General features: G+C 48.5%; 1 protein-coding gene across 1 annotated transcript in view; it reads left to right on the top strand.

The window, feature by feature from the left end:
* Positions 1 to 14,131, top strand: part of SPTLC1 (serine palmitoyltransferase long chain base subunit 1) — a 122,642-nt gene that overhangs the window by 58,295 nt on the left and 50,216 nt on the right. The window contains exons 7-8 of the mRNA XM_075352607.1: positions 2,400 to 2,529; positions 6,617 to 6,706. Of these exons, the coding sequence (XP_075208722.1) occupies positions 2,400 to 2,529; positions 6,617 to 6,706 (220 nt within the window). The remainder of the gene's footprint in view (positions 1 to 2,399; positions 2,530 to 6,616; positions 6,707 to 14,131) is intronic.

The following is a 14,131-nucleotide window of genomic DNA, read 5'->3' as shown; positions in this document are numbered from 1 at the left end:
CGAAGGGACTAGTCCCCTCCCTGGCTAGTCGGCTCCATTAGCATGTTACTACGTCCCTGTGTGTGTGCTAACATGCTAATGAATGCACAGCCTCAGAGGATGTCACTCACCTCTCCGCTGCCATCACGTTTAACTCCTAGTCTTCAGATCAGTGCACATGATCCCGGACTTCCGGTTATGCGCACTACATGAGTTTGAAGCGTACACCCGGCTTCATAGTGTGCATGACCCAAACTCCCGGGGTCATGCGCACTGAGCTGAAATCCAGTGTCAGGCGGCGATGGCAGCGGAGAGGTGAGTGAGATCATCCTCTGACGCTGAACATTCATTAGCATGTTAGTACACCCACAGGGGCGTACTAACATGCTAATGGAGCCGACTAGCCAGGGGAAGTAACACCCAAGGGACTAGTCCCCGTGCTCATTAGCATACGATATGAGATCTTTAGAAATACTTTTCTAAAGATCTCTTTATCTATGACACTAGATACAGGGACGGTTAGGCAGGGATTACTAATATGCACCCAGAACTGCTCGTGGATCTGGGTACATATTGGACCTGACAGGTTCCCTTTAAGGAAATGGGGGCCACACAAAGAGTATATGATCCAGCCATCTTTCTAATAAGTTTGGTTATACATGTAAAGCTGCATGATCCAATGACCAGTCAGTATATATGTATTCACTAATGTGAAATGCTACTGAGTGCAAGAAACGATTTGGGAACTGATAACGATACTTGTTTCTGTGAACTAATAGGAAGAGACAAATGAGTAAAGTTAGTGAGGTGATGTGACCGGCTTGCCTACAATGATGTATTTTTAGGGCATGCTTAAAACTATGGCTACTGTATATTGGCCTTCTCTAGTGTAGTGCATTTCAGATAGCTAGTGCAGCATGAGAAAAGTCTTAGGATATGTTTATATGATGTCATTTTGCAGGGGATTCTGTCTGGAACCCGCCTGAAAAGGCACTCAATAATAGTTAAAAATAATGCACATATACTATATGTCAAAACGAGATCTTGTGTAACTTCTAAAGAAAATAAATTTGTAAAATAAGATCCTAACAGCAAAGACGCTGCTAAAATAAAAGGATGATACAGAAGACACTTTAGGAAAAGCACCATAAATGTTTTTCTGAAAACTCTTCTGCTTCAAAAACTATTTGGAAACACTGGGTCGAAAAAAGACGCCATGTGCACATACCCATAGAGGAGAGGGCTGTTGGGATTACAGAGGAGGTTAGTCTTGGATCATTAGTGGAGCGGATTCATACACTTAAGGCTATGTGCGCACTAAGCGTTTTTGCGCGTTTTTCGGGTGCGTTTTTGGGCTCAAAACTGCATGCACTTCCTTCCCCAGCAAAGTCTGTGACTTTTCATTTTTGCTGTCCGCACTCAACTTTTTTTTTTTTTTAGCTGCATTTTTGAGCTAAAAGAAAAAATGGACATGTCATTTCTTTCCTGCGTTTTACTGTTTTTCACCCATGCAATGCATTGGAAAAACGCAGCCAAAAACGCACCGAAACGCGGTAAAAACGCATGTGTTTTTTCGTGGTGCGTTTTTGCAGCGGGTGCGTTTTTGCCGCCAAAAACGCAGCGTCAAAAAAACGCTGTGTGCGCACATAGCCTTACTATAAGGGTGTGGAGCTGTTGGTTGAACCCAGGCACCATTCTCCCACCACCTCCACACTGACAGCTGCACGCCCAGGCCTATTTCTTCACTGTTGCAGGTCCCATTGTTGGGACCTGCCCCCAGGTCACATTTATGACATATCCTGTAGGATGGGTGCACTCTCTTCTAGATTCGGAGTGATGTATTTTGCCTCGGCTGCCTCCGTGTCGTTCTGAGCCGCAGCTCCTGCATTTTCCTATGGAAGCGTGTACCTTGCCTCTTGTTTTTCTTACATTGTAGCATGCCCTTTTATTACTGGAGTGCAGCTGTGACGCTCTGGGGCAAAGTTATTATTTTTATTTCTATATGACTGAAACCATGTGTGCAGATCCGTACAGCCTAAACCCCCAAATATATTTTAATATAGACTGATACTGATCCAGTGCAGGGAGAGACGTAAGCTGCCAAAAACTTTACATTCCCCAGCTTTAATAGAAAAGTTTACTAGGATAGACAAAGAGTAAGTTCATGGTGTAAAGTTGGATCTCTTGTGCTTTCAGGCACTTGGTTGACCCACATACGGTTTGTGACATCTCCATGTATCACCATTAGCGTTGTTTATAGCCATTTTTCCTAGATTCTATGAGATTTGATTAATGACCTGATGTAAATTTCACAGGGGTGTTACTATATTACACATTAAATGTGTCGGAAGGCTGGGGAGCCATAGTACAGCCAAAGGGGTTATGCTGTGTTAGTGAGCGCGGTTCTTTTGTGTTCCCAGGGATGAAGCTGCATGCTTTGCTATTCAGAAGGGGCTGCAAGCGTCAAGAAGCAACATAAAGTACTTCAGACATAACGACATGAGTGACTTGGAGCGATTGTTAAAGGAGCAGGAACTAGAAGATCAAAAGGTATATAAATATGGGATGTTAATAATCTAGCAATAGATATTGTAAAATTGGCCGGAGGTTGAGTCTTTTCAACCTGTGTTAATAACTTACCAATTAAAAATAATAATGCTAATTGTCGTCTAGGGAATGCATTAGTGAGGTTGTCCCCATTCAGGGAATGTTATGCCCCAGCTGCAGTTTGTTAAAAAGCACCAAACTGTGCTGTTCTCACCTTCCCTGGGTCCACCTAGAAGTGTCCACTGCTGATTCCTGGTGTTTGTCATAGGCTATTCACTGCAAAGCATGGCAGGAAACTACTGACCTCGTGTACCAAGATCAGCCAGACACCATTGCCATAGATAAGACTAGTCTGGCTTTGCCTCCAGTGTCTGCTTGTTACAGCGCCCCTCCAGGTGATTGACAGGTCTCTCAATGGGAGAGACCTGTCAATCACTTGGAGCAATGCTGGGAGGAGCCAAACATCGATAGAACCAAAATAGTTTTCTTAGTGAAAGCATAGTATAATGTATGTGAGCGACCCATCGCTGTCCTTAGTAATAGGGCCAGTAAGTGGTGCTCCTTACAGTGGTGGTCAACAGATGGCAAGTCCCTGTACGACACGTCTTTGTGCTCCTATGTATAGATTAAATTCACTACTTGTCAACATGCTAAGGGAAACTTCGATTTGGTCATACATCGGCTTTGAAGAGTTTAAAGCACCACTGCAGCATTTTAAATGCACTTTTATCACCTCCACTCCGGTCAATCTCCGGCGACTTGTGACCTGCCGGCAGCTCCAGTGTTTCATGGAGCATCGGAGGTCACACTCAATACATTGCTATGAGAATCTCAGACTGGCCTCAGAGATGCTTTCAGATCTTGTAACACAAGTTCTGACTTCTGGCTAATCAAGTCTTGGGCATAAGATGGCCCGGATGGACCGACGTCTGTAAAAGGTGAAGCCGCCAAAAGGCAAGTTTATGACGGGGCAGGGGCCTTAGTAAAGCGTCACTCCAGTGCTGAAATAAAAAAAAAAAAAAACAGAAAACAAAATGCTGGATTGGTTTTTTAGAGCTCCCCCCATACATACTAGACTATTGTATGACATTGACAGGTTTGGACAACAGTTTAATTTGTATGCTATACACAATTTATTGTTTAAGGGGAAATATTGATCCAGCTTGTACGATTTTTCGATTGCCAATTGTATACTCTCCTGATAATGAGTGATACCAGCCACGGCGAAGGCCCCTCTTAGGTAACACAGGAGCACTCGACCGAGATGGCTGCCAGCTGAACGTGGCAGACCACCATGTAATGTGTTTGGTGGTCTTAATGGGAATCTGTCACTAGGTTTCTGACACCTAATCTGAGAGCAGCATAATGTAGAGGCAGAAATCCTGATTCCAGCGATGTGTCACTTACTGGGCTGTATTCAAAAATATATCTGGGCACAGGTAAATTTGGCCACCTTTTGTTTGCTAAGTAACTCATATTTCTCAAAGAAATTGTCATGTTTTCTTAGCAGTAATGTGTATTCACATTCCAATATTCACCATCTACATTCTTGTTTTTTCTCCTTCTTTTACTTGACTGCAGCTGCTATTTTTGAATATGGTATGTCATGTTCAGTATGCACCAGCTCACACTATGAGATTAGGACGTTCCTGCTATTTTTTCTAATACTTACTGGTCTGGTTAGTGTAGTTTAGAAAACATCACTGTTTAATCAGCTTTAGATATCATTGGTCTGCTGCCAGGTAGTCCAGCATATTCATGAGCTCTGTATAACTGCTAGATCAGCTGCAGAGAAAACATTGATCTTATCACAATGACAGCAAACAGCTCAGCAAGTGACACTTCGCCGGACTCAGGGTCTCTGTCTCTACAGTATGCTGCTCTCAGATGGGGGAGCAAAAACCTGGTGACCGATTCCCTTTAAAGGGTGCTTAACACACTGCGACATCGCTAGCAATCTCGTTAGCGATTTAAAACGCCAGATCGCAGATGCAATCTGCCGAGATCACACATGTGACCGGCGCTATAAAAACGACCTATGTGCGATCTCAGCAGACCGCATCTGCAATCTGGTGTGTCACATCACTAACGAGATCACTAGCGATGTCTCAGCAAAGCACCCTTAAAGGTGGTGTCACACACAGCGACGACGGCAACGACGTCGCTGCTACGTCACCATTTTCTGTGACGTTGCAGCGACGTCCTGTTGCTGTGTGTGACATCCAGCAATGAGCTGGCCCCTGCTGTGAGGTCGCCGGTCGTTGCTGAATGTCCTGCTTCATTTTTTCGTCGACGCTCTCCCGCTGTGAAGCACACATCGCTGTGTGTGACAGCGAAAGAGCGACGAAATGAAGCGAGCAGGAGCAGTAGCCGGCGTCTGGCAGCTGCAGAAAGCTGTAACCACTGTAAACATCGGGTAACCAAGGGAAGACCTTTCCCTGGTTACCCGATCTTTACCTTCGTTACCTGCGTCCGCCGCTCTTGCTGCTAGTGCCGGCTCCTTGCTCTCTGCACATGTAGCTGCAGTACACATCGGGTAATTAACCCGATGTATACTGTAGCTAGGAGAGCAGGGAGCCAGCGGTAAGCAGTGTGCGCGGCTCCCTGCTCTCTGCACATGTAGCGACGTTATGATCTCTGCTGCGTCGCTGTGTTTGACAGATAAGCAGCGATCATAACAGCGACAAACAAGGTCGCTGTTACGTCACAGAAAATGGTGACGAAACAGCGATGTCGCTATGTGTGAACCCAGCTTGAGAGGAGAGATAAGGGTTAAAACCACTATCAGGCAAGCTCACTGACTGATTAATTGTTGAGTCATTCTGGTGTTTAATATGCACTTTATGAACATCATCTGTAGAAGCCAAATAGCATACATTTATAAAATCTTGCCCTGACGATCTATGGAGCATGGAAACGTGGTGTTTAACCCATAAAAGCCAGTCTTTCTAGTATATAGATGGACAATATACTTGCATGAAACGTAATTGCCGTTCTTCGCAGCTCGGCTCTCTATTGATAATGACCAGGAGCCCGGAGCTCACGGCCTTCTTTAATAGATGGACTAGACTTTGTATTGGCAAGTTGTTAATAAAAGGAATGATTCTGAAGCAATCTGTCTGCTCTCCAATGCTACGGATGTTCCACCGGGGAAAATTATCTTTTATGGAAACCTCTATATTAAACTCCCTTTTACTGATGTCAGTTTATGGCACGTCTTTGGGCTAAATCATGTATCCATGTAAATCTCACTTGTGGCAATATATGATAATTATTTGACTACTTTACAACACTAGAAAAATGAGGCCTAGTAACCTCAACTGGCCAATAAAAGTAGAAGTAATAATAAGTTCTTTGGATTCGGGGTCAGTCTCTTTTAATGTGGTGTAACAAATTGCATACAAATGTAACATGAGGATTTAATGTACACAGCTCCAGTAAAGAAGTCAATTATCCAGCTAGGTATATAGCCTGTGCATCCAGAGATATAATAGATAAAACTGTGTTATTTGTACTTGTTGCTTTTCCTGTGCGAAAACAAGAGAAAAAAAAAGGAAAGTGGTGATAACCTAGCCCCTGCTGCAAGGAACACACACGTGGGCTTGTAAATGTAATGGGTAATATGCTTGTACAATTTGTGGAATTCCTGTGTATGGGCCATTGCCCAGGAGATCCCTGTGTGTTTTTAAAAAAAATAAATAAAAATAAAGCCTTGATAAAATATGTGGAAGAAACATGGATTTATGACTTTTTGCTATGCGTTTTCTTGGCCTTTGCAAGCGAATGTTGCTGGTCGCTGCCAAGAACTGAGCTGTGCATGATAAATGGCCTCAGTGGTGTATATCATTAGGGAAAGTTCACGTTTCTTGTGGCTGAGAACAAAACCCAGTGTGGGAATAGTAATCTGTGAAAAGGAAAGCTAGGTGACATGTTACGAAACAAACAAGCTACGGATCTGTACCATACTTATACTTTATGTCTCAAGGTTTGTACTTTTAGCTTTTTTGTTTTTTATTTATTTAAAAATAAAAAAATTTCTTTTGCGTGACCTATATAAATATTAATAACTTTGTGCCCTCCCTTCCTAAAGAATCCACGTAAGGCAAGAGTGACCAGACGGTTTATCGTTGCTGAAGGAGTATATATGAACACCGGTGACATCTGTCCTCTTCCTCAAGTGGTACGTGAGGTTTTCTGTATTATACAAACAAGAGAACAGGAGTTAATGTGTTTTGACATTTTTATTTCTATGCAAAACGTGATGGAACACACATTATAAAGACAAATGTGACATAAAAACATGTAACGGGACACCTATGTCTGGAGAAGTTGGTAACATGTAATCATATGGCACCAGATGTTACAAAAAACATTCTATTAACCGCTTCATGACACATGATGTACTGGGTACATCATGGCTCATGTGAGGTTAATCCCCGCCGCCTGCCGTGGGCAGTCCGCGCACATATCAGCTGATTTTTAACAGCTGACATGTGAGCCTGCCAGGCGCGAGTGGAATCGCATTTCCCATGTGCCTATTAAAGGGAACCTGTCACCAGTTTTTTGCCCTATAAGCTGCGGCTACCACCACCGGGCTCTTATATATAGCATTCTAACATGCTGTACATAAGAGCCCAGGCTGGCGGTATAACATAAAAAACACTTTTCTTTATCGTTCCTATGGGAGACCCAGACATTGGGTGTATAGCTTCTGCCTCCGGAGGACACACAAAGTACTACACTGAAAAGTGTAGCTCCTCCCTCTGAGCTTATACACCCCCTGGAGAACCAGATCTAGCCAGTTCATTGCTTTGTGTTCAGGAGGCATACATCCACACACGCATTCTCATCTGATTTTTCATTTTTGGAAAGAGTTTGAAGAAAAGCGGGTCCAAGTCTGGACCCCCGGCATGTCCCTTCTCACCCCACTGTGTCGGCGGTGCTGTTAAGGTTGATTCCAAGGCTGGAGCCTTACATGCCGCCTTACATGCCGCGCTCCTTCACCATCCCTCGGGCTCTGGCTTGAAGTGGGAGCCAGCACGGTTCTCCATGCTTTGCAGGAGACCGGTCTCCATCCGCAGCCCTTCAGGATCCTGCTGGACGGAGCACTCATCCCCAGGGACTTGGAACCCTGCGTCTCAGCAAGCTAAGTACCTGAGACGTTTATATTCTGGGGGTCCCTGTACTTTATTATGGTGGGAGAGTGTGCTGATTGAGTTTTCTGACATTTCCGGCCGGTTCTCTGGCTGTCGCCTGAGAACCGCGCCGATCGTGCCTGCGCGCCGGCCGCACCGCTCAAATTTAGGCCCCAGCTTCGCCGGAGGCCTACTTTCGGTTTCACTGCCCTCGCATGTCATTCATGCAGAGGGACAGTGCGGCTCCGCCCAGCGGCCGTTCTGCACAGGGGAGAGACACTCCTCACTGGGTATATGTCTCCTCCCCTGTAAGTCTCTTTGGCCCTCCAGATCCCGCTCTCAGAGTTGGTCCCGCCCCCTCTCCTTGCTCCGGCGCCATTTTATCAGCGTTTTCTCTGCGATCAGCACTGGCTGCAGCATCCCTGCTGAGGTGCTTGGGGGTCCGGGCTTCGGGATCTGGAGGGCACACAACACCGCTCCAGCGGTCTGGTAAGCCACAACCTCTGGTTGTGGGCCTCTGTATATACTCTCTGGGGGTCACTCTGGCAGAGCCCCCACTTCAGCAGCATGTCTCACACGAGGAGCAAGGCTCCAAAGCTATATTCAGTATGCACTGCATGTAAGCTCGTGATGCCTGAACCGAGCACATATCCACATTGTGATGCCTGCTCTAACCTGACAATGCCTCAGCCTGGAATCGCACCCACAGTGGTCTCTCCGGCTGCTCCGGCTCCTGTGGCTGAACCCCCGGCTTGGGTAGAATCCTTATCTAGGTCTATCTCCCAGTCTTTTGCCGACTCCATGGGACAGCTGTCCCGGACTTTGCTGAACATGCATCAGCCCCCTTCACAGGGTGCCTCTGCTGCTAGGGCTCTCTCAGCGGAGCTCACAGAGGATTCTTCATCTGGTCCCAGGCCCCGTCCTCCTAAGAGGAGACGTAGGGCTCCCTCCCCTTCCTCGTCCCGCGGCTCTGTTTCAGAGGCTGACTCGCGGGACGAGGAGGATGCCTTTACAGGGGGCTCGGAGGCTACCTCCATGTGCCCCATTGATCTGTCCGAAAGTGACTCAGATGTTAGTGATTTGATTGTGTCCATTAATTCTGTACTGGACCTCAATCCGCCAGTATCAGAGGAGCAACCCTCTCTGGCAGAAAAGCACCAGTTTACCTTGCCTAAGAGGACAAAGAGTGTGTTCTTTAACCACTCCAGTTTTCAGGCCGCTGTGACCAAGCCTAGGGCCTGTCCTGACAAACTCTTCCCAAAGCGTGGTTCTGATGACCGTTTTCCCTTTCCACCTGAGGTGGTCAAGGAGTGGGCTCATTCACCAAAGGTAGACCCCCCGGTGTCTAGACTCTCAGCCCGGACCGTTGTATCAGTGGCTGATGGCACCTCTCTTAAGGATTCCACTGACCGCCAGGTTGACCTTCTGGCCAAATCTGTATATGAGGCGGCAGGGGCCTCGTTCTCCCCATCTTTTGCAGCAGTGTGGGCTCTCAAAGCCATCTCTGCTTCTCTAGAGGAGATGCATTCCCTCGCCAGGGAATCTATGCCCGAAATGGTTGCCTTAACTTCCCAAGCTTCCGCTTTTTCATCCTATGCCATGTCTGCCATGCTGGAGGCTTCTCACCGCACTGCGGTGGCTTCGGCTAATTCCCTCGCTATCCGCAGGATCTTGTGGCTTCGAGAGTGGAAGGCAGATGCTTCTTCAAAGAAGTACCTTGCTGGGCTCCCTTTTGCTGGGTCCAGGCTATTCGGTGAACAACTGGATGAAATTATTAAGGAAGCTACTGGCGGGAAGAGTACTTCCATGCCACAAACCAAAACCAGGAAACCTGTCCAGGGTAGGAACCAGTCGAGGTTTCGTTCCTTTCGTTCCTCCAACTGGTCGTCCTCTAAGCCCTCGGCCTCGTCCACTAACTCAGCCAAGGACCAAAAATCCAACTGGCGCACAAAGGCGCGTCCACAGAAGACTGCAGGAGCTGCTGCCACTAAGGCTGGTTTCACACTACGTCTTTTTAACATCCGTTGAAAACGTTATTTTAGCGGAAGTACGGATCCAGTGCAAATGCGTTTTCATTTTAATGCATTTGCAATGGACTCGCGTTAACATGCGTTCACCTGCGTTTGCGTGCGTTATAGTGCGGATCCGGTGACTTGCAGTTTTTTAACATGTTTCAAAAACGCTACTTGTAGCGTTTTTGAGCTGCGTCAAAATACTGCAAGTCACCGGATCCTGACTAAACAGCACGCGAACGCAGGTGAACGCTGGCGTGCTGATAGACAGGATCCTGCTTTTGTACTGAGCATGCCCAGAAAGTACTGAGCATGCCCAGAACCAGTCTCGCGTGATCTGTCTCTCTCTCCTCCTCCCTCCCTCACCCTCTCTATCTCTGTCTTTCCCCCTTCCTCCCCTTCCTCTCTCTCCCACCTGAGAGCTGCGGACACTCGTAACCAAGGTAAATATCGCGTAACCACTTCTCTTAGTTACCCGATGTTTACGTTGGTTACGTGTGCAGGCAGCCCGGCTCCTAGCAGCTGCAGACACTCGTAACCAAGATAAATATCGGGTATCCAAGCCCGATGTTTACCTTGGTTACCAGTGTCTGCAGCTGTCAGAAGCCGGCTCCCAGTCTAGTTCCCCTCACTCCCGATCACATGACTCCAATGCCCGCCCCTAAACATCCAGTGCAGGATCCTGCAAAATAACAGATGCGTTTGCATACGTTATTTGCTGTAAAAGCAGGATCCGTATTTCCGCTAAAATAACGTTTTCAACGGATGTTAAAAAGACGTAGTGTGAAACCAGCCTAAGGCAGCCTCCTCTTGACTATCTGTCCGCGCCAGCAACGTCCTTAGTCGGCAGGCTCTCCCACTTTGGCGACGCGTGGTTTCAACACGTCTCCGATCAGTGGGTGCGGGATGTCATCTCCCACGGCTACAGGATAGAATTCTCTTCCAGCCCGCCAAACAGATTTTTTTCTGTCAACTCCCCCCTGTTCCAAGGCCGCCGCCTTCTCTCACTATGGGGAGATAAGGTATGCACACCAGTGACTATGTAAGGGGAATACATGAAATAGCAGAAACTGCTGTGTGAATACTGACTTGAAAAATCCAATAGCTATATGTAAGGTTGAAAATGTGAAAAATGGAATCTGCATTACTGCCATGAACATATGAATCAAGAGAAATTTAGCTACTGAATTGATCAATGCAATAGAGCCCCAACACTACGCCAAAGTATTTCTCTACGTTGGGGTCCCTAGATTTTGTGTGTGTCCTCTCATGCAGTTAAAAAACTTACCGTGTATGGGAAGCTGAGACCCAGGCTATTTATGCGTATGATATGGATTGGCAATAGGTGTGGTTGGGGAGGGTTCACAAACGTAAACTTCTCTCAGGCCGTGGCATCCTTGCAGGCCAACGGAGTAATTGTACTGGTTCCCGCCCGGGAACGGTTCAGAGGTTTCTACTCAAATATCTTCCTAGTCCCCAAAAAGGACGGTTCCTTTCGGCCCATCATGGATCTCAAGCTTCTCAACAAGCATGTTCAGGTGCGGCATTTTCGCATGGAATCTCTGCGGTCAGTCATTGCCTCAATGACCCAAGGGGATTTCCTGGCATCCATCGACATCAGAGATGCCTATCTGCATGTGCCAATTGCAGTTTCTCACCAGCGTTGGCTACGTTTTGCAATCGGAGAGGAACATTTCCAATTCGTGGCTCTCCCCTTCGGGTTAGCCACGGCCCCTCGGGTATTCACCAAGGTCATGGCAGCAGTGATTGCGGTTCTGCACCTCCAGGGGTTGGCAGTGATTCCTTACCTGGACGACCTTCTAGTCAAGGCTTCATCCAGCGCAGACTGTCAGCGGAGTGTCTCGCTCACTCTCGCCACTCTAGCCCAATTCGGGTGGCTGGTCAATCTGCCCATATCCACTCTGACTCCGACCCAGAGGCTCACATACCTAGGGATGCAGTTCGAGACTCTGCCGGCACTTGTGAAGTTGACCTTGATCAAACAGCAGTCCCTCCAACTGGCGGTGCGCTCTCTGCTGAGGCCCCGCCGTTATTCCATCAGGCACCTGATGCAGGTGCTGGGTCAGATGGTGGCGTCAATGAAGGCTGTTCCCTTTGCCCAGTTCCATCTGCGTCCTCTGCAGCTGGACATTCTCCGCTGTTGGGACAAGCGGCCTTCCTCCTTGCACAGGTTAGTGGCTCTGTCGCCACAGACCAGGAGCTCTCTTCAGTGGTGGCTTCGGCCCCTCTCTCTGACTCAGGGACGCTCCTTCCTGGCTCCGTCCTGGGTGGTCCTCACCACGGATGCCAGTCTATCCGGCTGGGGAGCGGTATGTCTCCACCACCGAGCACAGGGCACTTGGACTCCGTCCGAGTCAGCCCTCTTGATCAATGTGCTGGAAACCAGAGCCGTGCTCCTGGCTCTCCTAGCTTTTCACCACCTATTGGCGGGCAAGCACATCCGAGTCCAGTCAGACAACGCGACAGCGGTTGCCTACATCAATCACCAAGGCGGGACACGCAGCCGCCTGACAATGTTGGAGGTACAACGTATCCTTCAATGGACGGAGGACTCCAAGTCCACCATATCCGCAGTCCACATCCCAGGCGTGGAAAACTGGGAGGCAGATTATCTCAGCTGTCAAACCGTGGACAGTGGCGAGTGGTCCCTGCATCCGGCAGTGTTTCAGTCAATCTGCCGCAAGTCGGGCACTCCGGACGTGGACCTAATGGCATCCCGTCACAACAAGGTTCCGATTTACGTGGCTGCTCCCACGATCCTCAGACCTTCGCAGCGGACGCTCTGGTTCAAGACTGGTCCCAGTTTCGTCTGTCCTACGTGTTTCCCCCTCTAGCTCTCTTGCCCAGAGTCCTGCGCAAGATCAGAATGGAGGACAGTCGGGTCATCCTCATTGCTCCGGACTGGCCCAGGCGAGCTTGGTACCCAGACCTGCTCCATCTGTCCGTAGAGGTGCCGTGGCATTTTCCGGACCGTCCAGACCTTCTCTCACAAGGTCCGTTTTTCCGCCAGAATTCTGCGGCTCTCAGATTGACGGCGTGGCTCTTGAGTCCTGGATCTTGACGGCTCCTGGTATTCCTCCTGAAGTCATTTCCACTATGACTCGGGCCCGGAAGTCTTCCTCGGCCAAAATCTATCACAGGACTTGGAAAATTTTCCTGTCCTGGTGTCGCTCTTCCGGCCATGCTCCTTGGCCTTTTTCCTTGCCGACCCTTCTGTCCTTTCTACAGTCCGGTCTGCAGCTAGGACTGTCCCTCAATTCTCTCAAGGGACAAGTCTCGGCTCTGTCAGTGCTGTTCCAGCGGCGTATCGCCCGGCTGGCTCAGGTCCGCACCTTCATGCAGGGCGCGTCTCACATCATTCCGCCTTACCGGCGGCCCTTGGATCCCTGGGACCTCAATTTGGTCCTCACGGCCTTGCAGAAACCCCCCTTTGAGCCTCTTAGGGAGGTTTCTTTGTTTCGTCTTTCACAGAAAGTGGTCTTTCTAGTGGCCATAACTTCCCTCAGGAGAGTCTCTGATTTGGCTGCGCTCTCTTCGGAGTCACCTTTTTTGGTTTTTCATCAAGACAAGGTGGTTCTCCGTCCGACTCCGGACTTTCTTCCTAAAGTGGTTTCTCCTTTCCACCTTAACCAGGACATTACCCTGCCTTCCTTTTGTCCGGCTCCTGTTCATCGCTTTGAAAAAGCGTTGCATACACTGGATCTGATGCGGGCGCTCCGGATCTATGTGTCCCGCACCGCTGCTCTTAGGCGGTGCACCTCTCTTTTTGTGCTAACCACAGGTCGGCGTAAGGGCCTCTCTGCTTCTAAGCCGACCTTAGCCCGTTGGATTAGGTCGACCATTTCGGACGCCTACCAGTGTTCTCAGGTGCCTCCCCCGCCGGGGATCACTGCACACTCGACCAGAGCTGTCGGTGCCTCTTGGGCTTTCAGGCACCAGGCTACGGCTCAGCAAGTCTGTCAGGCTGCCACTTGGACTGGCCTGCATACCTTTTCAAAGCACTACCAAGTGCATGCTCATGCTTCGGCAGATGCGAGCTTGGGCAGACGCATCCTTCAGGTGGCTGTCGCCCATTTGTGAAGTTAGGCTCTGCCTACTTCTCAGTTTTTCTGTTTATTCCCACCCATGGACTGCTTTGAGACGTCCCAATGTCTGGGTCTCCCATAGGAACGATAAAGAAAGAGAATTTTGTTTACTTACCGTAAATTCTTTTTCTTATAGTTCCGTATTGGGAGACCCAGCTCCCTCCCTGTTGCCTGTTGGCAGTTTCTTGTTCCGCGTGTTATCACCGGCTGTTGTCGTGGACAGTCTCCGATTGTTCCCGTTCTTGCTCTGTTTTTACTTGTGGGTGGCTATTCTCCTTCAGCTTTTGCACTAAACTGGCTAGATCTGGTTCTCCAGGGGGTGTAGGAGCTCAGAGGGAGGAGCTACACTTTT

This window comes from Anomaloglossus baeobatrachus, chromosome 1 (genome assembly GCF_048569485.1).
Source record: "Anomaloglossus baeobatrachus isolate aAnoBae1 chromosome 1, aAnoBae1.hap1, whole genome shotgun sequence".
Lineage (NCBI taxonomy): Eukaryota > Metazoa > Chordata > Amphibia > Anura > Aromobatidae > Anomaloglossus > Anomaloglossus baeobatrachus.
Note: the sequence above shows the minus strand (reverse complement) of the source record. Positions and strands in the feature narration are given on the sequence as shown.